We start from the raw sequence: 24,939 nt of genomic DNA, 5'->3' as shown, positions 1-24,939 counted from the left end.
ACCAAGGAGGACTATTCTGTAGTTGCTCGGGGATGTAGGGAGGTAGTTAAGAAGGCCAAGGCAGAGATGGAACTGGGGCTAGTTTCCTAGATTAAGGACAACAAGAAGTCCTTTTTTAAATACATAGGGGGTAAAAAGAAGGTCCCGGGTAATGTGGGGCCCTTACAGGACGCGATGGGAAACTTGGTCGTCACACCAGACGGCAAAGCTAATATGTTCAACGATTTCTTTGCCTCCGTCTTCCTAAGTAGGGACCAGAACAGCCACCTCCCTGCTGGGCCCCCCTCAGCCCCGGGGGAGGCACACCTGGGCCACGGGTTAACGAGGATTTAGTTAGGGAGCTTCTGGAGGGGCTGGACGTATTCAAGTCAGCCGGCCCGGATGATCTCCACCCTAGAGTTCTAAAGGAACTGGCCGAGGTCATTGCAAGTCCCCTGGCACAGCTTTACGAGCACTCATGGTGCTCCGGAGAGGTACCGGAGGACTGGAAGAGGGCTAACGTGGTCCCCATCTTCAAAAAAGGCAGGAAGGAGGACCCAGGAAACTATAGGCCAGTCAGTCTTACCTCGATCCTAGGCAAGCTGTTCGAGAAAATTGTGCTGGCACACATCCAGGAGGGGCCAGCAGGGGGCTGCATGCTTAGGGGCAACCAGCATGGGTTCATCAGTGCAGGTCCTGTCAGACCAACCTGGTGGCCTTTTATGATCAGATCACCAGATCATTAGGTGCAGGGGTAGACTTCCTGGACTTCCAGAAGGCTTTGACACTGTCTCTCACCCCGTTCTCATTAAGAAACTGGGGGGCTGTGGTGTAGACACCCACACAGTCAAATGGGTCGCCAACTGGCTGGAGGGCCGCACCCAGAGGGTGGTAGTGGATGGGTCCTTCTCAGCCTGGAAGGACGTGGGCAGTGCGGTTCCGCAGGGCTCGGTCCTCGGGCCCGCACTGTTCAACATCTTCATCAGTGATCTGGACGAGGGGGTAAAAAGCACCCTGTTCAAATTTGCTGATGACACTAAGATGTTGGGGGACATGGGCACACTGGAAGGATGCAACAGGCTACAATCAGACCTCAACAGGTTACAAGGGTGGGCAGACAAGAATAGGGTGGGTTTCAACACAGACAAGTGCAAGGTGATGCACCTCGGGAGGAACAACCGGCACCATACCTACAGGTTGGGGAACTCCCCTCTTGTCAGCACAGAGGCGGAAAAGGATCTGGGGGTCATCATTGACTCCAAGATGAACATGGGCCGGCAGTGTGGGGAGGCAGTCAGGAAGGCCAACCGCACCTTGGCATGCATCCACAGATGCATCTCGAGCAGGTCCAAGGAGGTGATCCTCCCCCTCTATGCGGCACTGGTCAGGCCGCAGTTGGAGTACTGCGTCCAGTTCTGGGCGCCGCACTTCAAGAGGGATGTCGACAGCATGGAGAGGGCCCAGAGGAGGGCCACTCATATGATCAGGGGACAACAGGGCAGGCCCTATGAGGAGAGGCTCCGGGACCTGAACCTGTTCAGCCTCCAAAAGAGAAGGCTAAGGGGGGATCTAGTGGCCTGTTATAAACTAGTCAGGGGGGACCAGCAGGCATTGGGGGAGTCACTGTTCCCCTGAGCACCACCAGGAGTGACCAGGAATAACAGTCACAAGCTGGCAGAGGGTAGGTTTAGGCTAGATATCAGGAGGCACTACTTCACAGTCAGGGCGGCTAGGGCCTGGAACCAACTTCCAAGAGAAGTGGTGCAGGCTCCTGCAGGCTCCTACCCTGGGGGTCTTTAAGAGGAGGTTAGATGCACATCTTGCTGGGGTCGTTTGATTCTTTCTTTCCTGCCATGGCAGGGGGTCGGACTAGATGATCTGCTCAGGTCCCTTCCGACCCTAGAAACTATGAAACCAATGAAGTTTTACATGTTGGGAAAGAAAGGTTACCTCCAGAACAATTGACTGCAGTTCCACAAGGCTTGGTGTCCACATGTCTTCACTTGTGGGGGGGGGGGGGGGGGGAGGGGGGGGGTCTTAATATTCAGCACATGAGACTGGAATCCTTTTACTAGCCCCTAGACTGTCATTCCTCCCACCCAGGACAAATAGCAGAGGAGGACCAAAGGTCCTCCCAAACTTTGGTGAACATTTAAATGTTACCAGAATCTGGTAGCATGTAAAGAGAGCAGGGTGATAGAGTAAAGATGAGCAACACATCTCAGTGAGCCACAGTTGCTGCATATATAAGTACATGTTCTTCCTTTAACAGTTGCTGCATACCTATTGTGCTTCTAGTGACTCAGAAGCAGCGATCTGATGTGTAAAGGGTGGATACTCAGACAAATCACCCTAACTTTAACTGTAAGACAACACTGCCAAAACAGGCATCAGATGCCTCCACACGGGACAGTTGTTCTGTAAACGTATGAACTAACCCTTTGGCAGCTGTCCAGGTTCATAGCACTAATTGCCCTTCTACTATCAAGGATTTAAATGAATGGATAAATTTTGAGATAGCTTGTCTATAACCCTGCTTACTTCATGCCATTTAAAACAGTTACAGCCAGACAATAATGCCTCTTAGTTAGAAAATCTGAGATGGAATTTGGCAGATTAGTAACATCTTCCCCCAAATCCAGATATTTAGTTTCTTCCCTAAGCCATGGTCTTCGGTTGCTGCTGTCTATAACTTCTTTGTGTGGTTATCATAACCAGCAAGCCTGGAACTGAATGAACATAAAAGTATTCAATGCCAGACACGGGCAACTCTCTTGGATGTAGGTGGGATCGATATTAAGCCTGTTACCGCATTCTGCTGGCCCTCACTGACTGATACCACTCTGGTATGTAGAAATGGAAAATATCTGGGACTTTTCACGCCCAGTCTCACAAGGGATTTACAGGCCATCTGCAATCCTGTGAAAAATGTCCCAGGAAGTTTTATAATGTTGAGGATGAGATGGAGCAATAAAACCTACAGTTTAACCGAAGGATAAAGAAGAGGTAGCAAGTGTTTTATGGGTCTCAGTCCTTTCAGCAGCTGCTACTGATGCATACTTGAGGATCTCACTGATGATGAGGACGAAGCTCTACAAGAAGAGACTGAAGAGGATCTCCAAGTCAGTACCCAATATGGTCAGAGTACAGAGACTTAAGGGAAGAAGGCACTATGAAGGTGCTACCCTGAGGACATACTATCTTCAGCTCCTCCTTTCCTGAACTAATTAATCCTAGAATCCCTATTAGATACATAAAAGTCATAAAAAGAATGCAATCTGGGGGGAGTATCATGAAGAAGCAGTCCTTTTATCACCTTGAGATATAAACAGTACTCTCTCAATGAAGGAATAGTACTCCTCAAGAGATGGTGGGGTTTTGTAAAGCAGGTTATAAGAAGTTCTCTCATTTGGACCTCAGAACCATACTATCGCTGGCAAGCTAGAAACAAGTACCAAAAGTGGTAGCACAGTGCAGACCATAACAGTAGAGACTCGAGAATCATTCAAACCATGAGATTAGTTTGTATGATGAACCTACATGCCATAGTCAGCAGCATGAACAACACAACACACTGATGGCACCAAAGCCGTGCATACCAAAAACCTCAGTACCAAAAAAGGCTACTGGCAATATTGAGTCACCAAGCATCAGTACCAAGAACCCTGTTATACTGCTGCAGTTCTACAAATGAATGCAGAAAGAAGCTAATCTTTAGCCAGTGCTGAAGCTTGGAAACTTAAGTTCTTCACAGTGCAAGGCTAAATGACACCCTTTGATAACGAACAAGGTAACTTCAGCTTCTTTTTACTTAAAAATCAATCAGAAAGTGACCCATGCCTAAGATATTTTGTGGAGTAATTATCTTTTCTACCCTCCCAGGAGTCAAAAACAAGGACCTGAAGGCATGAATGACAGAAGAGTTTGCTCTAGAAGGAAGTGCATGAGGCTTAACACTGGAGCACTCTTAACTTAAAGACTGTTCTCTCCCAGGAATGTCCCATGTACCAAGATAAAAGGCAGGTCTCAGTGAGTTGTCATGTAAGAAAAGTTTCAGGTGAGCATCAGCTGTCTTCTGCCTTCATTTTGTGAATGCTGTGGCGATTGAGAACTTTTCAGGGACATGTCCTTATATCAGACAGAACCGGCATGTGGTATGGCCACCTTTGAAGTGTATGGCTCTTGCACAATACAGGTAATGTTTAAATGTAGGAGATTTGGTTGTAGCCATAAGTAATGAAGCCCAAGTACCCAGGTACAAAGAAACAAAACAACTGAAAAGAAACTAAGAAAAACCCAAAGAGGACTAGAAATAATGACTACATTCATCAGAGCCTAATATACAACAAAAATCTAGCCACAGCTTGTAAGGAGCACAAATATGCAAAGGGCCCTGATCAACCCTTTGAAGTCTGGGGACAGATGCAACTTCAAAGGACACTGCTGGCCAAAAGATGCCCATTTCAACATGTAGGACATATATGGGCCCTAACAATGGAACACACATGAAAGACTTGACTAAAGAATAACTGGGTATTTGCTGATAGAGAAAAGCAGTCCACTGAGGTGTGCCACAAGGGAGAAGTGAGAATATTCCACAGAAAAATTAATTTTACTTCAGGCTCCATGTACACTACATGATAATGTCCCACGTCTATGCAAGCAAAAGTATCCAAGTACATGATCATGAATTGCCCCCATTGCAACCTATAAAATCTACCACAATTTACTTAATTACTGAGGTTGAGAGTATAGATATGCCTCGCTGGGATTACACTCAGATTACATACATGTGCCATTCTGAATGAGTCCCTAATATGAACTGATTCATCCACCAAATTTATGGATGAGGGAAAAGTCTTAAGTTAAGCCCCCTTTATACAGCTGACCCTTTCACAGTCACCATGTGAGCAATAACTTGACTTTAAGGATTAGGAAAGCCCTATCTAGAGCATGGAATGACCAGCAATGACCCTGACCACTTCAACATCTGAAACTGGAATAGCTCCTAAGCAGCACTCCAGTACTGGACATGAGGAAAATGAGGCAATGAAGACCCTATTGGATAATACAGCGATACAACTCCATGAACTACTATATACTAGTTTTTGCTTCGCACAAGAGGAAGACACACTCCTTGTCATCTAGAAAGTACACCATAAGGTTAAGGAGGCCCTACACTGATACAAAGGGAATCCCGACTGTTTACACGACCCAACTTCCAGGACAGGCCTTGGATTTTAACACTTCCTCGTCCAAGAGGAAGCAACCTCAAAACTGATCAACCTCAAATCAAACCTTAAAGTAATCACCTAAATCTGTATGACCACCATATGCATGAAGGTCAGAGGTGAATTTACAACTGTAGAAAAAGCCTTTGCCCTGAAGGAGAACAGGAAAGACAAGAATGCTTGGGGATGAGATTAAAAGGAAAGGTGATGGTCTCCTACAAAGATGCCAAAGCTGACTCAAGAGTGGCCTACCTGGGTGGGAGGCCTCTGGGTCGTGGACAGTTCTTTCCCAAATGAGGTGCATGAGGCCAAAGGACCAAGAGCAACTGGGAATCCCTTAGACTGCTGCGATGATTCAGAACCCTGTGAGCAAGAGGGACATAGAAACCCAGCATCGTTGGGTTGCACTGTCTTATCAAACTGAGCATTTGCAGGGTATACTCTGAGAGCAATTTTTCTCTGCCTTCTTTGGTTTCTCTGCCATTGTTGAGGAAGACATCTTGCTAAACTAAATAGGAGAACATTCCCAAAAGAAGCAGAAGAGAAGAAGCCCTGCTCGTGACAATGTAAGTAAAAGGAATGAAACAAAAGGAAAGAAGAAGTGTCCCTGTATGCCAAAAAAATCCCAGGTTTTGTAGCTCCAGCCTGTTTATTGTAAGGGACAGCTAAAAGCCAAGTTGTGTAGACTAACTAATATGCATCATAAAAACAATAAATAAGCATAATTTAAGTATATTAGTCTTTAGTCTCCCTTCAAATTATGACAGCCTTTTACCATTAAAATAAATTAATCACTCCTTAGAAATCCTACGTGCTCTTCTTGAACCCTGACAACTGCAGAAAAAAGGACATAATTATATGATCTGCATGCTGCTCTTCAGCTCCCCAAAAACTCCATAATTTCTTGAAAAGACCAGAACAATAACAAAAAAAAAAAGTTGGCAGGTTACTGGTGTAAGGGTCAGAAGACTAAGGGGTAGAAGTCTAAGGGTCAGATTTCAGTACCTGGATTAAGAGCCCTAGGGCTCCCAGTGTCCTCAAATGAAGTTACGGAAGTGCCTCATGGGCAACTGCTAATAGCTTATAAACTGTCCAGGTACGGGGCCAAGACTGTTATTAACACAACTGCTGCTCTAGAGTAGAGAACTTTCTTTAAATCTCCATGAATGACTTCTGCAACTATTTCTTCACAATACTTTACTGCAACAAAACACCTTTCCTTATTGGCTTATTTTACCATTTACCTTTAATGTCTCGATGAACTATCCCGTGTTCATGCAATACATTGATAGCAATGGTGATCTGCTTTGAGTAGAGTCTAATGACATGTTCCTGAAGGCCCAGCTTTGATACCTCTTCCAGTGTGCCCTCATCACAGTACTCCATGAAGATGTACATTTCCTCCTGTGGTAGGAACCAAATTGGGGGTCTTATTTTTAATCTTTAACATTTAACATCTTTGATGTTCAACAGGAGTTCCCTCCAAAACCTAGTTGTTTTTTTCAAAATAGCGTTAGTTTCAACTGGGATTATCAGGACTATTAAACCACAAATTTCATCATATTATTCTACACTGACAGACTTATTTTTAGCATTATGTTCTCACATACATAAACAAAATCTCCTCTGTGTATCGTCCTGTAATGATATAACTAGCTGTGATACTAATGCAAATTATGGATGAATGAATCCCGGTAGCCCTCAAAGAGCTGGTAGAACAGTTTGTAATTCTGGAATAACATACGTTATGAAAAGCTGGCAGGTACATTGTTGAGTGCTATAACAGCAATTTATGTATACTGGTTTTACTCACGTACCACATGCCCCAAATAAGACGCACCTTGTTTTGGGAAGGCAAAAAGAAGGTTCCTTTTAACCAACCTATTTAGAATGGGGTTTTTCATTTAAGACATGCACTCCAATTTTCAACCACTAATTCTTGGGAAAAAGTTAAGTATGGTATGTGACTAAGTTAAGGTATTTAACAAAAAAGCAACAAGCAAAAAAGACTGGTTATTTTTGCCCCTCTTGTAGATTCTAATGTCTCAAAGGCTCTGTGGGCCAATTTTCTAGTTTCTCTGACTCTGCGTGGGCTATTTTTTCTCTAACTAGTAGTGAAGAGATTCTAGTTCTATTTGAAAGACATCTGCTTTTTGAAATGCCTAATCTATGCATTGCAATTTTCTCTTAATTTTCACATGAAGATTTTTTTTTTTTTTTAAACAGGTCCACATGCTTTGGAGGAGAGGCACTAAGAAATTGTGTCCTATGCTGTTAATAAAATGCTTTTTAGAGCTTCTGGATGTTTGTAGCTTTGTCTACAAAGGGAAGTGATTGCATTCGATAGAATACTGCTATAAATTACACCAGGATCAGGAACACACAACAGTGCAACTATCCTGGGACAGCTGCATACAAAACTTCATCACCACGGGGCACAGGGGCAGGTAATAGTCTATTTGCCTTCAGCAAGTGGCTACAGGTTCTCTAGGCTCCTACTCACATATGGGTAAGGCTGGAAATCCAGTGCATTGGAGCAGACATGTTTAATTGAGTTTGCTGGAGCACAGAAATTGACATGCTCTAGCAGTTTCATGCATCACGTGCATCAGTGTCTCCATGCTGACAAAACGGTGGTAGGGCACTTCAAAATAAAACACGTCCAATGAGCTTTAGTTTAAAGCTCCCCGCTGCCATTTTTTCAGCATGGAGACAGCAATGCTGTTACATGTGATGCGCAGGAGTTTTTAATAGCGTGGCTTACTACTTAAAAGTGCCCAGCACCACATCCCACCGTGTGTAAAAATGCTGTCCAACAACAAGCTGCAGACAGACAATGGCTACACTGGTAGAACTCACTGAAAAAAATTTATCCCTGATTCTTTCTCAAATAATTCTCAACTGGACTGGGCAACTGTGCATTCTTTTTCTATTCCACTGTAAATGTGTGCCATCTGTCCATGCCTTAAGTTAGTTTGTGAGTTTACTTAGGACCACATCTTGTTTTGTCTCCATGCACCTATGTGACACTTACATAACTGCAGTTTTTGGCACTTATGTGCAAGCTTGAAATTCAAGGTAACTAGACCCATCCCATGCCTCCATCTGGGCATGCTCAGGATGCCACACGCTAACTGAAGACGTGCTCAGGTGAAGCAGCCACCCAGACGCATATAAAGCCAGATTCATCCTGAAACTAGTCACAGAGAAACATGACCAGTAGGTGTTTCATGTCAAAGGAGGAGAAAGAAGACCCTCTACTTTTTAACCAATGATTAACTACAGTGGGGTTGGTAACTTTTTCAGGCTGCGAGCCAGAATGACACAGCTTGGATCAGAGGCAGGAAGGCAAGCGCTAGGACCCCACCATTACCATGGCCCCCAAAGGTGGGGTGGAAGCACCCACTACATTGCTTGTTCCTACTGCAGCACAGAGGGAAGCACCTGCTGCTGCTTTCCCTTGCCATGGTATGGGTGGAAGCACCCTCTTGCCAAATGCCACATAAGTCTCACATCTGTGGGCCAGATCCAATGGTTTTGCAGGCCATAGCTTGCTAATGGCCATAATTTGCTAGCCCTGATCTAGTGATCCAAGGTATTTGGGCCACTCTCACACAGAGGGTTTGAATTTCTGTCTCCTGATTCCTAGTAAAGAACACCAGACCACGGACCAGGCAGTTGCAGTACACCATCTAGACCTCCTCTTGAAGCTGACCCACTGCACCCTACATTTAGTATCTATTGAATAAAATGAATAAACAGCACTGAAAATGTTCCTGCCCCACTGGATCTAAAGTCCCAAACTAGAATCCCAGGTTTCCTCCCATACAAGGCAGCATCCAATTCATTATGCCACACATGATCTAGCTTGCTGTTTACACAGCTGCACACATGCCACTCAGGCACCTGAAGTGAAATAAGATTTAAGCTTTAATATATATATACATGATCAGAGTTAAGGCAGAGCATGTAATGTACTACCAATTAATTCCTAACCTTACTGCACTCTCACTTCCCCTTTAAGATCAACCCCAATAACTTTCAACAACTTACTTTTGACTAAAATCTTTTCTAGATTCAGAGAAATGTTGTAAATCACAGAGATTTGCTGGGTAATAAGACTAAGTTAATTGCGCTGTGATGCAAGAAGATTTGTGATCCAGAGTCTGAATTCCATAAATATTTTCAACTCACTAGCTTACCCTGTGCAGCTCCACCCCAAAATAACGAACCAGATTAGGGTGCTTAATGCCTTCAAAAATTTTCAGTTCATCTGCAGTTTCTTTGATGGTCTTGTGATCATTGGGTTGAAATCTTATCTGCAAAAGTAATTATTTTCATTATTGCCATTTCATTATTCGTTACCTAAATGTAAAACTACTACAGAAAGTTACCAAACCAAGATAACACCTAAGAAGATTTTCTTTTTATAAGTATTCTTCGTTTTTTGGATTTCTAGGAAAAGTTTTATAGACATTGCAGGGGAAGAGATGGTGCTATTTGAAAACAAAATGTGGTTCCGAAAGAGCCTGGGCTCTAACTCATATAGTGTAAACCACAACAACTCAAATATATGAAGGTCTACACACATCAGTAGTGTTATCCTTCATGAAGGAGCAGGCTGTTAGCTCAGAGGAATTTAGAAGAGTTTCCCATTTCTAAATCTGTTCCAAGGACATGGAATGGCATGGAAGAACAACAGGTGTAGCTGGTGGTAACTAATGGAGCAAATCTCATTTGCACTCCTACAATGAAGCCATGATGAATTTTTCTAGAGAAAAAAAGTTAGAAAACCTTCTAATGAAAAAATGATTTAATTCTTTCCTTTTCAATATACTGCAAAGTCAAACAAAAAGCTTAGTACAAAGTAGAGAAGATGCTATTTTTAATCATATGGTTAAAGTTAAAAAATTGGTGAATACATCAAGTTAATAATAGCCACAAGAAACATAAATATACATCTACTCACTTGAGCTGCTAGGACATTATGATTAGTTACCTCTGTGTAAATTTCAGAACATGAGGTTTTGTACTCCATTAAACAGTGATAAAGTTAAATTCAAGAAAAAGTAACAAATGGTGTCTAAATATTTTTCTTTGCCCATCTTACTCTACCTATTTGGCATCTAAGTGCAATCAAGTTCTGCTCTGCTCAAGCCCCTGAAAAATCATTAATGCTTCTCCTAGTTGCTGCTTTTTTGTGACAAAGTTTTAAAGCTATGCTGAAGGCACATTACAGAAGAAGATGCATTAATACTTTCCAGGGATTCAGGCAGGATGGAATTTAAATGTTTAAGTACCACTTTCATGTCTAATCAATGTTATACAATCTGGCCAATGTCTGTAAAATCAAGTATTTCCCATGTCATTTTCACTGGTGTCAGAGAAAGTATAGTTTAGACAGCACTGTTGTTTAAATTCTTATTTTTAGTAGGTTTTTATTATATACTGAACTGAAGCTTCACAGGTTTCTCCTCAGCTCTGGAAAGATTCATTTTTAAAGTCTGAAGAAAAACCCAAGGAAAAAATAGTGCTTTTCAGGGAAGTAAAAAGAAAAAATCCAATGATATTTTACACTTAAGCAATTCCAAAAAGACTTTGAACTGAGACTATGAAACATAGCTTGTATGTAGTCCTTTATAAGAAATAAACATGTTATTAATCAGTTATATTGTAATTTATTAAAATATAATTAATTATTCTTTATTAACCAATTTCAAAATATTTTTATAAGGGCTAGGAAATGTCATGCTACATATTTAGCTTATTAACATAAGGTCCATTAATTGCACATCTCTCTCACATAAACCTTAGGTTTTCCAAGGCATTCCCCAAAGGCATACATATGCTTGACTTGATACAGAAATCGCACCTACAAAAACTAGGGGCTTATGAATTCTAGAGGGAGGATACGTATTAGGAAATTATGGTCTTCTGCAAAACAACAGGGTCCTAAGTCACTGGTATTTGGTCAATGGGCAGGAATGATAGACAAGAACTCACCTGGCTTTTAATATATACCTGACTGACACTGAAAGTTATAAATGAAAAACTGGAAAAAGAACTGAGCCCCCAAAATATAAACTGTGCTAGTGGTGAGTGCATACTAGATAATATCCAAGTCACTGATAATTGGTAAAACCCCCTTGGCTACCTCCACACGCCAGTGGAGGAATGAAAGAAAATTAAAAGATTGACATAAATATCTTGTCTCAAGTAAAATATGGTGAAAAACAGAGAATGAGAGTCTCAGTTCCTATGCAGCTTTACTTATTTCTGTACTGAAAATTAACTTATGACTAACCTGGTGAGTACAGAAAAGTTTTGTGACCCAGCCTAGCTCACTTAAACTACAGGAGAAGCTGAAAAAATCTGGTGTGACACTTCATATCTTTTTCTCTAGGGAATGAAGAAGGAGGGAAAAGAAGAGGAACACAATGTAACATAAAATACCATAGAACAACATACACATTTTCATGCAGCTTTGATTTAATAAATTACTTTGAGAAATTATTTGAGATCCTTGTATAAAACTTGGCAGCAAACATTAATTAGGCTTTACAATATCCCTGTAAAAAAGATAAGGCTTACTATTATGAAGACCTGAAGAAGAGTGATCTTGCACTAAACAGCATATCTGAATCTCTCCCAACCATGCAGTCGGTCCCATAAAAGATATCACCCACAAAAAACCTCGCCTTTTATATAAGAATTACTACCAATTTTACAGGTATGAAAATGATGGTTAAATCGATTTGAACAATGTAAAACAGGTGCTCATTAGTAAACGTGGGTATCCAGAGTACAAATTCATATTATTGTTCCTCTGCTCTAAAAAAATCCAACAAAATGGTTCGGACTGCAGGCTGGATTCATGCTGATGGAAACAAAGTAACCCTTAAATCAAACAGTTGCTCTTGTAGATAAAGTACTCACTTCTTTCATGGCCATCAGTTCACCAGTGTCAACACTAATACAGGTATAGACTTTCCCATACTGGCCCTCACCTGTAGAATTACAAACACACAGACACAAAGAACAATGGCTCAAACATCAGATCATTTTCCTTATTCAATAATGACTATAAAAAGAAATTTCTCTACCCAGTGGGGTTTACTGTCTTTTCTTTTTCTTTTAAACTGATCTGAATTTGTAATGCTTCTACATAATTATGCATTTATAATTCTGAGTTCAAGTATGTTAAATGTGGACATGTTAACTAACAGATTGCTCTGGAATATAAACTTCTTAGGGGGCACATCTACATGTGCATAAATGCACTTTTTCTAATGCGTACTGAATTTCGTACCTCCAATGTGAGGTATTAAAGAAATGTGCATTAGGCTGCCTTCAAGTAATGAATGTGCATGGTTTTTACGTAACGCTTAATGCGCAGTAGCCTATTTTACTGTGTATTAGCATAATCACACTTTTTTTAGATGACACTAATGGACACTAATTAGGCTACTGTGCATTAAAGCACACAGGTAGACACACCCAGGAATATACAGTAAGAATTTAAGAATCTTCATATACATTCAGAACTAGCATGCGAGTGTGGCCAATAGGAATTACATCAGCAAGTGCTTACATGTCTTTCTGAATACAGAACTCCTTACAACTTAAATAGGAATTGAACGTGTGAAGGACCGGCAAGATCAGACACTATGAGTAACCGCCTTTGAAATTAAACTAATCTGTGTATGCTGAATTCCATCCACATCAATTATTGTTTCTGTCTGACCAATGAGAACTTTACTGAGAACGTGAGTAGTAACAGTACTTTATGTTGAATATTCTGTCAGTCATCCTTGCATAATAAAACCAACTATGATAATATTGGCAAAGGAGTTGCAAGTTTTGAAAAGCCAACTAGAAGGTGAACAAGTAATTCTGAATGCAATATTTTAATTGGAGGGACAAATCTATTACAAAACTTACCTATTTTGTTTCCTCTCTGCCACTTGAAAGTCACCTTCCTCAAACCTACATGCATAACATTATCATAAGATTTTGGGGTGTCACAAACTTGGCCAATTATGTTCTTGCTTCTCATCTCTCTGTATCGCCTTTCTTCAAACAACTGGACAGACTTCTGAACAGCTTCAATGGGTACTTGCTTGGAAGCTATGTCTAATAAAACAAGAGTCACAAATAATTTTCTTTGATTAGGATCCTATGCTGCTAGATCTGAACTGATTTGAATTGATCCGAGTTGATTTTCCTTATTGAACTGAGTCTATTCCTTTGATTTTTGATAGCCCCAGGATTTTTGATAGCCCCAGGAAACAGCCATCCCCTGTTTGATAGCCCCAGGAAACAGCCAATCAGCAGTGGGCAGCACCGTGTCCTGGACTCAGCACCTTCTGCCCAACCTGCAGAGGCAAATGGGAAGAGTGCTGTGAGCCTCACATAAGGGAGAGACCAATTTTTTAAGTTTCCAGGGTGCCCGTGGAAGTGGCAGCTGAGGAGCTGCAAGCTCCTGCTACACAGCTGCAGATGCCACTTCGCAGTGTCCCCAGCACCTAGGGAACTTTAAATCCCACTGCTAGCTCATTCTTTGAAGTCCCCAGCAAGGGAAGCTCCACCCCCTCCACAAGCCTGGTCAGAGCTGCAAGGCATGGGGTTTTGACGACCAGGTGATTGTCAGCCCAGCCCAGGCAGTCTCGGGACTGACCCCAGGACTGTTCCTGCCAGGGCTGACAATCAGCAAATTATCAGCTATGATCAGATGATTGTTGGATCTGGCTCCAGACTACACCAGAGCTGGTTCAAGTTCCCAGTGTGATTCAGGGGGCTAGAGCTGATAATCAGCTGATTGCTGGTCTTGGCTAGACCTGTGGACTCTCCTCTTTCAACTTGCCAGTACAGTGGGGAGCCTAGGATCACAATCGTGTTGGGATCTGATCCCGCATCCCAACAGTTTTGCCTCCTCCCATGCAGATGTGGCAAACTGATTGCTGGAATGAGGGATCAGATCTCATTGTGACATTAAATTAACATATGCCAGGGCTCTTAGTGTGGATACTGATACATCGGAATTATGACTATGTTTGAATAAGGGAAAGATGAAATTGTTAAGGATTCATTCCACTTGGATGAGAGATTTTTCTGAAATTTGAACAATTCTTATATGCTTTTTGAATCTTTAGAATATCTTTTTTTAAAGTATCTAGCAGTCTCATATACCACAGACTTTTAAAATCTCTTCATTAAACCAGTACCAATAAACATGCAGGCAATTCTTGGTAACAAAGGAGCACTGACTGTGTTTAGCATGTACAGCATATTTCTTCAAATACAACTTGCGTTTTTGTTAGCCCCCTCCAGTATGGAACTGGGATTCTTCTGGCTTACAGAGGCATGCAAATATTTTCACAATTAGCATTGATGACTTTAAGACTAGTTTAAGAAACCTGAAATACACTGAAGTGGGCAGCATCCCTTTGCCTTTTACCTTTGGTCTGGTTGATGAGAGTTCGAAGCTCCCAACTCCTTCGGGACGATCCACTTGAATCTCCTTTTGGATACGATGGTTCTGTAAAAACAGTATTGTGAGGAATAAGTGTTCCATGAAGGAGATGTTATAATATTACTTTTATGGGAGTCTATAAAATGTAGTGTCCAAGAGAACTTGTTTTAATGCATTTTACTTGCATGCTGATCTACATGGGCTGTTCATAACCTGAAGGAGGTGGAGGTCAGAAGACCAACCATCAGTAAGGATCTACTCTTTGTTCCTACCACGGCGTTTCAAGTAAGTAGTGGTTCTACAGGCCTTGCAGGTACTGATGTACTACCATGTACAAGACTTTGCTTCTGATCTACTGCTTGATAGGGAAAATCCTTCCCTCTCCTGATCATCTCACTTTGCAACCTAATTACCAGTGCTCTGTACCAAAAAGAGTAGGTTTGATCCTTAAAACACAGTGTTAATCAGGGGTCCATTTAATTTAGAATGCTGCAATAGAACAACTCAATAGTATGTTTAAAAAAACAACCTGTTCTAAATTAGGATGTCCAAGCTGTACCTACAAAACAAACATATGCATGTTAGGAAAATATGGGCACTTAGCTTTAAAATTTGCCCCTACAGCTAAATCCAATAAAGTAAAAGCCCTGCTTCAACAAAAGGAATTTTAAGAATAAGGGAAAGAACTGAGAACGGAAATTTGGGGATGGGGGAGGAAGAGACAGACAGACAGAGAACACAAGCATATTAGCAACGTGCAGATCTATGTCACAATCTACTATCAAGAGAATCACCTTCTCGCTCTTCAGTGGGACTTGAGTGACGACTCAGAGACCGAAACTGCAACTCAGCTGCTATCGAAGCCAGTCGATCGTTTTCAGGAACACTGGAACCCCTGTCAAAGAAACCACTACACTAATTAACAAACTGATTGCACTTTCAAAGTGAAAGAACTGCTGAAACGTTGATCTCATTAATGAAAAACACACACAAGCAAAACTGTCCCTAGGAAGAATTGCGTATCTTCTGTATTTTCCTTTCTATTCAATGATGTTGCTTGAAGTCCTTGAGAAGGGAGGCCATCCTACTCTGCCTAACTGAAGATCTGATCCCCTTCACCTCAAATTGATAAAAATGGGAACTAACAATACTCAACACTTTGCCAGACCAAGCCCCAAGTACTTAAAAACTACAATCATTCCTCATTTTTGTGTCTATTTAAAAGTTAAATTCTACCAGAGGGCCAAACAGAATCTCTGCCTGGTGTAAATACATTTGGGTTAGATCCCATAAAGCATCTGGCACTGAAAAATACACCTGGACCACATGTAGAATCTAGTACAACCCTGTGCTAGGCATCTACACTCCCTAACATAGTGCATGGGGAGTCGGGTGGGATCCACAAAAACAGGACACTGAGTATGAGACCACCTAGAGACACAGCTAGTAAGAAAATACTAAAGATGGGGATAAAACCTAAATCCTGCCCCTTAGGCACTTCATTTATCTGTTCAGGAACCACTGCCCCAAACCTCTCCCATAGCTTTCCTATAAAAGAACTGGACAGGGCTCATCCTTTTCTTTAAAACAGTGGTGGTGCTCCTTTCTACATAATAACCCTGGAGAATGTTCTACCCACCAGGCTACAAGTTTTATAGAACAGGGGGCACCAGCTGCACTTCCTGTTGCGCCACTGTGCAGAGTTATGGGGCTAGAGAGAAAGAAATGATGCAACAAAAGGAAGCACTACTGTCTATACACGTGCTCTGGGATGGGTGGGGGAGTGTTTTATTTAGAGCAGCTCAATGCCACAGTGTTATGTGTATCCATTGTCCCACATTTCAAAATGGCCGCAGGGGTGCTTTAACTACAACTTGTTCAGTGATTAATCAAGTTGGTTCTGACGCATTCAAATTAGAACATGTTGAAGCGTGTGTACAGGCACCCCATAATGCTCACCAAAGAGAAGAGAGTTCTATGTTCTGGTCCGTTCTCCCAGGACTGTATTCTATACTTCGTCCAACATCTGTCTAATGTAAAATACCAAAAAATGCTCTGGGGGCAGAACCAGGAGTTAGGACTGCTCTGAATACTAGGCTATCGGGTTATGCGCCCTCTTGCTCTTTCACTGGCCCCAGGAATCCTTCATTTTTGCCACAGTGTCACACTTTCAACAGGAGGAGAGAAAAATGCTGCCACACACTCCATCTCTCCCCACTGGAAAGCCTATTGCCTGATGGTGACAGAAGTCTCCAGGTGGGAGATGTGGATTTGAATCCCCCCAGCTTAATAAAGAAACTGAACCTGGACAAGTGCTTTAACCACTAGGTTATCACATAAAAGGCTGCCACCACCAGAACATCGAAATAAATATAATAAATAAATAAATAAAATTTCCCTTCACATTCTAAAACTAGAGTAGCGACTGCCACTACTTTCTGCAAGGAGCCCAAACCTGTTAGTTAAGCATGCTCTGAGAATACCTATTAAATGAAGCCTGTCAGGGAACTTATATAATGTCTAGTTTCTGGGTCCCGGTATATCTTAGACAAGAGATACACACCAAGCTTCCCAGCCTGGTCAAGCCTGAGACACTTCTGGGCACACCTAGAAGGTCAACAGTTGGTGCCGGGGACCTCTGAAGTAAAAATGTTAGACACCTGTTGAATACAGATGTCTGCAGGATTAGATGGCAGCTGAGCAAGGTGCTCCAAAAATCACAATTCTGAACTCACGTGCGTAAGGGTCATGTTACTCCCACTTTGTCCAGGTATACTGTCCTTTGAATCTGACCCTATGCATATGCACCAATTATCAAACAGAGGAAGGCAGGCAGGAAGGAAGGAAAGAAACTTGGTCAACTAGTGCTCTAGATTTGTGACCAACAGCAAGTTCTCCTAGCTTGGAAATTCAGCATTTAAACAGGAAAGGTTAGTACGGAAGTAGCAGATATAAATTATCATAAAGCTTGGTATATAGGTTATTAGTTAAAATTACTTTGCATTTTCTATTTTCCAATTATAATAAACACATTGTGTATTTTAACAGCATTAATTGAACGATGGTAGCATTTGTGCACCACAACCAGTTTAGAAAGTCTCTGTATTCAATAAACTGTGTGCACTTTATGTAAACGCTTGCAAAAGATATAACGCTTTATTTCTATTGTATTCCAGTCACTAGGGAACATTCCCTTGAAATGCAACAAAACATTCTTCAGGGAAGAGTTTTGATTCATTCTCAGAAAATCTTCACCATAAGCACAATCTCCACATACCAATGTTTTGAAAAACTCACTTGTTTTTAAATGCTATTTATGTGGTTTGGAGGTTATCAAAGTGCTATTTAAGAGACTGTTCATTAAAAAAAATGCACAGCTGCTGCTGTAGAAGAAAACTTTGAAGTTTATTATTCCCAACTCTCAGAAAAAATGGGAATATAAATAGTATTAAGAGCAGCATTTCAAACGCTGGGGGATAAACATCTTGGTGAATTCCTTTTCAATATAAGATAGGTTTCTAACACTGAATCCATTCTATCAACCCAAATGTTTCTGAATCCATTCTATCAACCCAAATGTTTGTGATTGCTATCTAGAAGTCATGCCACAATTCTCTGAAATGTGCAGATGCTTTTCTTTTCCTACCATAAACTATTTTTTATCTTTCATAGTTTGACAATGTCTTTGTTCTGTAATTGTTCTCTCTTCTTTTAACCATTCTTTTATTTCAAATCAAAAGGCACTCATCTCTCAGCTACACAAACACACATGCCTCCCTCTACATGTTACATTTATGCTGTGATTAACATGTTCTCATTGTGACATAAATGGGCAGGGTGCTACACATGAACCCAATTTAAGGTACCATAAAATGGAAAACAAGCCATAAAAATGTTCCACATTCAATGTGAATTTTTTTTTAATGGACTGTTTATATGAGCCTTGCATTTAACATGTGGCTGGAGCCAACAATCAGCTGACTGTACAGGGAGCTGGTTTGACACTGGCCGGTTTGAGATTGCAATTCCAGGCAAGTAGTAATGGAATGACTGATATCTGATCTCGAATCCAAAAAACTGCATTTCTTGCCATGCATTTGTGACATGGCAGGAGGCAATATTGTTGGGATTATAGTTTCATAGTTTCTAGGGTCAGAAGGGACCTGAGCAGATCATCTAGTCTGACCCCCTGCCATGGCAGGAAAGAATACTGGGGTCAAAAGACCCCAGCAAGACGTTCATCTAACCTCCTCTTAAACACCCCCAGGGTAGGAGCCTGCACCACTTTCCTTGGAAGTTGGTTCCAGACCCTAGCCGCCCTGACCGTGAAGTAGCGCCTCCTGATATCTAACCTAAACCTACCCTCTGCCAGCATATGACCGTTATTCCTGGTCACTCCCGGCAGTGCTTGGGGGAACAGTGACTCCCCAATGCCTGCTGATCCTCCCTGACTAGTTTATAACAGGCCACAAGATCCCCCCTCAGCCTTCTCTTGTGGAGGCTGAACAGGTTCAGGTCCCGTAGGCCTCTCCTCATAGGGTCTGCCCTGCTGTCCCCTGATCATGCGAGTGGCCCTCCTCTGGACCCTCTCGATGCTGTCGACATTCCTCTTGAAGTGTGATGCCCAAAACTGGACGCAGTACTCCCGCTGCGGCTTGACCAATGCCGCATAGAGGGGGAGGATCACCTCCTTGGACCTGCTCGAGATGCATCTGTGGATGCATGCCAAGGTGCGGTTGGCCTTCCTGACTGCCTCTCCACACTGCCGGCCCATGTTCATCTTGGAGTCAATGATGACCCCCAGATCCCTTTCCGCCACCGTGCTGACAAGAGGGGAGTTCCCCAACCTGTAGGTATGGTGCCGGTTCTTCCTCCCCAGGTGCATCACCTTGCACTTGTCTGTGTTGAATCCCATCCTATTCTCATCCCCCCACCCTTGTAACCTGTCTAGGTCTGATTGTAGCCTGTTGCATCCTTCCAGTGTGCCCACATCCCCCCCACATCTTAGTGCCATCAGCAAATTTGAACAGGGTGCTTTTTACCCCCTCGTCCAAATCACTGATGAAGATGTTGAACAGTGCGGGCCCGAGGACTGAGCCCTGAGGAACCCCACTGCCCACGTCCTTCCAGGTTGAGAAGGACCCATCCACTACCACCCTCTGGGTGCGGCCCTCCAGCCAGTTGGCAACCCATTTGACTGTGTGGGTGTCTACACCACAGCCCCCCAGTTTCTTAATGAGAGCAGGGTGAGAGACAGTGTCAAAGCCTTCCGGAAGTCCAGGAAGTCCACTGCTACCCCTGCACCTAATGATCTGGTGATCTGATTGTAAAAGGCCATCAGGTTGGTCTGACAGGACCTGCCACTGATGAGCCCATGTTGGTTGCCCCTAAGCATGCAGTCCCCTGCTGGCCCCTCCTGGATGTGTGCCAGCATAATTTTCTCGAACAGCTTGCCTAGGATCGAGGGAAGACTAACCGGCCTATAGTTTCCTGGGTCCTCCTTCCTCTCTTTTTTGAAGATGGGAACCACGTTGGCCCTCTTCCAGTCCTCCGGTACCTCACCAGAGCACCACGAGTGCTCGTAAAGTTGTGCCAGGGGACTTGCAATGACCTCGGCCAGTTCCTTTAGAACTCTAGGTTGGAGATCATGCGGGCCAGCTGACTTGAATACGTCCAGCCCCTCCAGAAGCTCCCTAACTAAATCCTCGCTAACCCGTGGCCCAGGTGTGCCTCCCGCAGGGCCCGAGGGGGGCCCAGCAGGGAGGTGACTGTTCTGGTCCCTACTTAGGAAGATGGAGGCAAAGAAGTCATTGAACATGTTAGCTTTGCCGTCTGGTGTGATGACCAAGTTTCCCATCACATCCTGCAAGGGCCCCACATTACCCAGGACCTTCTTTTTACCCCCTATGTATTTAAAAAAAGACTTCTTATTGTCCTTAATCTGGGAAGCTAGCCCCAGTTCCATCTCTGCCTTGGCCTTCCTAACTACCCCCCTACATCCCCGAGCAACTACAGAACAGCCCTCCCTGGTGATGACCCCTTCTTTCCATTGGGTGTAAGCCTCCTTTTTAGCAAGGAGACATTCCCGGATGCTTTTGGTGAGCCACGGAGGCTTGTGTGCTCTCCTGCTCCCTTTGATCCTCATTGGGATTACCTTCCTTTGGGCTTGGAGGATCGTCTCCTTAAGGAGCAACCACTCTCCTTGGACACCTGGCTCCCCTCCCCCCCGGGACCTCAGCGCTTCTCCAACTATCCTCCTTAGCTTGTTGAAGTCTGCCCTCGTAAAATCTAGGGCCGCTGCCTTACTGCATGCCTTTGCCATCTTGCGCTGGATGGTGAATTCCAGCAGGCGATGATTGCTGTCGCCCAGGTGGTTGAGCACCCGCAGCCCCCTCACCAGGTCATCACCTGTGGCCAGCACTAGGTCCAACAAGGCGTCTCCCCTGGTGGGGCTCTGCACCTCCTGGATTAGATGGAGGTCCTGCACTCTGGCCAAGAACTTATGTGAGCATTCAGACCTGGCTAACCCAAGAACTTCAGAGTGCCCCTCCCCTGACTCCTTGCTAATTGACGAGGATGTGTATTCCTCCTTAATATAGAGTGCCATGCCCCCACCTCTCTTTCCTATCCTGTCCCTCCTGTACAGCCTATAGCCCTTGACATTCACCGCCCAATCATGCGTTGCATCCCACCACGGGATCAGACCCCTTCATACTGTGTGCATGCTAGGGTCCCCAGTAATTTAAAAAAAGGGCACAGTATCCATATCAAGTAAAAATTTGTTACTCACATTCAGCAATATAGTATCATACCAAGGCATAAAATAGTAAAATAGTAAAAAATTGGAATGTTCTTCCTCATCTGCTTCTATTCAAAGAATGATTTCTTAGACAACCCTTCAACTGCTCACATTTTCTAGGAGAAAACTTTAAAAAGAGCAGATAAAAGGGGTTTGTGGAGAGGGGATATCCATTCAACATACTCCATAAAACATTAAATAGTAAGAAGCCAATTTTGTGTCTGGCTCTTGGAAAGCACATACACTACTCAATGATAGTCTTCTTGGTTATGAAACTGTCTCTTAATGAATATTGAAATAAATAGGACTCAACAAAATATTATTTATCTGTGAGAAGGACCTTGAAAGTGTATGGTACTATCACTGGGTCTTCCTCAATAACTGGTTTAAAATGGTTTAAAATGGGAGCACAAAGAATATTTGGTAAACATACAAATAGTACACAAAACTATTTATAATAGTTAAAATTTTGCCCACATTTATCCAGGTAACTATGAAGTCTTATTGTTGCCTTCATTTTTCTTCCTCTCTTTCCCATATAAGCACTTGCTAGATGTATTTGTTGTATCTTGTTTCAAACAAGGCCATGATCTCTTCACACAGAAACAAGGTCTGTATAATGGCAAGCACAATAGGGCCTTTGGTACTTCTGCAGCACAAACTACAAATAAGACCTATGACCCCACTGAGATTCCAAATCCTATCACTGCTTAAACAACAACATTTTTAATACTATAACCTCCTAATGTTATATTAAAAATAATAATACAAAGTTTTCAACATCTGCTATTATGACTCTGCATGTGAACAGAATAGCATCTCATGCTTTTAACTGATAATATTTAAAAGAAGCAAGGTTTGTTTGGTAATATGTTTTACTGGACCAGTTGGACCAGCTATAAAGCTCATCCAGCAAAAGATATCAAAGCACACCTTGCTTCTCACATATTTCCTGGACCATCACAGCTCCAACAACATTACAGCTCCATTTGAGAGAGGCACTGCTAAAAACCCTAGCACAGTATCACCCAACCTTTTTGGAAGGAGTATCACAAATTAGCCCTGCACCTTCCCCAAGTGCCACTCTGATCCCCCTCCCCTGCCTGATCTTCTGCTCTGCTTTCTGCTCCCTACCCTAACTGTCACTGCTGTCTGTCCCCTCCCTGATCTGCAACATGCCACACACAGAGACTATCTATGCCACAGGATGACCGGCCCTGCTCTTGCACCAACAAAATGTAAACTAACATTCTTGCCATAAAATTGCTGGCCGAATACCGACGAAAGTTGATACCACAAGATATACCATTCTTTTCCATTCAAAAAGAAAATATTTACAGCCCAATATTCTAATAAATGGCTATTCCCTTTTGTAGCATCTTTCTTTGACCTGTGAACATGCTTCACCACTAAAATGCATTAATTTTGTTGCCCCTCATTAGGTTGTTTGCTGAGTGCTGCCAGAGTACTCAGAGCTATGGAGAAAAACATTGTTTCAGACAGAGGGAGCTACTGGTTTCAATTAGATAACATGACTGGAATCAACAGACCCAAACTCAAGCATTTCGGGGGGCAGGGTTGACAGAAAAGTATGGTCGATTAGTACACAATGATCAAAGATTATGTCAAACCAATGACACAAGAGGATGGACTGGTGATGCAGTGTGGCAGGGAAGAGAGTGAGAAGAATACAAGGACAACTTGAATAGAAGGTAGGGAGAGCAGAAATAAAATGAGACTCAAACAGAGGAATATTCTTGATGAAGGCAAAAGAGAACAACTAAAAGCTACCATGGAAAAAAATGACAGCCATTTGGATGAACTGGAGGGAAGGAAGGATGGAAAGAAGGCTGCAGGTGCCCACGCGAGAGTTTGCCAGAACCTCAGTATTTCTGTGGTCAGGATGTAAACGGAAAAGGAAACTTAGAAATAATGGAAGAATCAAGAAGGTTTGGCAATTGTCCGATGTGAGGAAACAATGAGAGAAGCATTACATGTGACACCAAGATTGCAACCCTGAGGAAGATGCCAGAGAAATCTGGCCAGCAAATGTACTGACGATCTTGGAAAATGGTACTACTTCAAAACACAGAAAGTAATGTTGTTGTGTGGTCACCAGGCACAGGTACAAGACTACAAAAATTACAAAACCACACAAATAACCTTATTCTTCTACCCTGTAGTGCAGGAGTGTCAAACACTCTGGGGGCCCTGATCCAGACTGCAAGGGCCAGATCTAAACTGCAGGGGCTCCTCCAAGGCTCTGACCGGGCAATGATATGGAGCCAGGGACCTGCAGCTTCACAGAGCTGCATTCAGTAGACATGGACATGACTACAGGAGCCAGCCCCGTTGCTGCATGCTGCTGCCCACACTGTCACACACCCTGGCCAGAGGTCTGTGCTGCTGCACACACCTGACTCCTTGCCCACACATGACCTGGCTCCATGCAGCTGCAAGGCCTTGGCACTGTTAATTCGCCACAGTTCTGCACTGCCACCCTAATGAGGCTCTGTGCCACTGCCCATCAGCACAAAACTCTAGCCAGGAAGCTGCACAGAGCTGGGGATATGTGGCAGCGTGGACAGCAGTTCGATGCCCATGATCATGTCCATTGGGACCCCAAATTCTGCTCTACTGCACTTGCCCAAACTATAGTTAGGTCATATGGAATGGTTCCTCAAGCTGTACAACACAACACCCCCGCTAGAGAAGAACTGAGTCATTTTACTAAAAATCATTTCTTCCACATCTTGTATTCTTTGAGACCATTGTGAAAAATAAGACTTGATTTACTTGCACAATACAACCTTCTCAAGAAATGCATGTGTAGTGCAACAGTTAATAATTTAGTAAAGCTCATCTCTGCATCACACAGAGAAATGGAATGACATGTATTGATCGCATGAGCATGTTTACCTCATGATGATTGTTTTTTGGCCATCGTGTAAAGTTAAAACTTACAGTTAGCTAAATGCAGTCTTATAAACATGCAGTTTCACAGGATAATTGAACACAGACAGAGAAGCCAATGGAAAACATGATGGGAAGGAGCTGTATTCTTTGAATGACCTACAGAAATGCACGTAAGTGGAATCAGTCGGCATGGATGATGTAGAGAGAGATGACAACTGCTGTATTGTGGAGTGGAACTACCTGGTCTCATTTGCACTGCTGACAGGTTTTGGTTGAGCTGAGTCGCTACCGATGGGAGCGGGGCGACTGACAACAGCGCTGCAATGGTTCCGTACATCACAAGGGACACTCCATGTGCTGTGGCAAAAAGAAAAACTTCAGGAAACAGTTGAAAAATATGGATGAAGTTGAAATTTTCATTTATAAAGAAGATGGCAAAACAATCAAAAACAGCCTTTTTTTTCCATGAAATCCTGTCCCAAAAATTTTAATAGTCGAACAGCCACTGGGTAAATGACCATGTTATAGACCAAAAGTTCAAA

General features: G+C 42.9%; 1 protein-coding gene across 9 annotated transcripts in view; it reads right to left on the bottom strand.

Annotated features, from left to right (window-relative positions):
- MAP3K4 (mitogen-activated protein kinase kinase kinase 4) overlaps positions 1 to 24,939 on the bottom strand; it is a 189,394-nt gene that overhangs the window by 5,852 nt on the left and 158,603 nt on the right. For 5 of the 9 annotated variants that reach the window (XM_090042504.1, XM_090042479.1, XM_090042487.1 and 2 more), the window contains 7 exons: positions 24,638 to 24,754; positions 15,477 to 15,577; positions 14,668 to 14,748; positions 13,152 to 13,343; positions 12,147 to 12,217; positions 9,413 to 9,529; positions 6,455 to 6,614 (listed from right to left, as the gene is read on the bottom strand). In XM_090042504.1, the coding sequence (XP_089898630.1) occupies positions 6,455 to 6,614; positions 9,413 to 9,529; positions 12,147 to 12,217; positions 13,152 to 13,343; positions 14,668 to 14,748; positions 15,477 to 15,577; positions 24,638 to 24,754 (839 nt within the window). Of the gene's footprint in view, positions 1 to 5,462; positions 5,574 to 6,454; positions 6,615 to 9,411; positions 9,530 to 11,514; positions 11,610 to 12,146; positions 12,218 to 13,151; positions 13,344 to 14,667; positions 14,749 to 15,476; positions 15,578 to 24,637; positions 24,755 to 24,939 lie in introns of those variants that run through there. The other 4 variants (XM_090042512.1, XM_090042517.1, XR_016441799.1 and 1 more) reach the window with 3 other exon arrangements.

Source organism: Crocodylus siamensis, chromosome 1 (genome assembly GCF_052110815.1).
Source record: "Crocodylus siamensis isolate JL-2025a chromosome 1, ASM5211081v1, whole genome shotgun sequence".
NCBI lineage: Eukaryota > Metazoa > Chordata > Crocodylia > Crocodylidae > Crocodylus > Crocodylus siamensis.
Note: the sequence above shows the minus strand (reverse complement) of the source record. Positions and strands in the feature narration are given on the sequence as shown.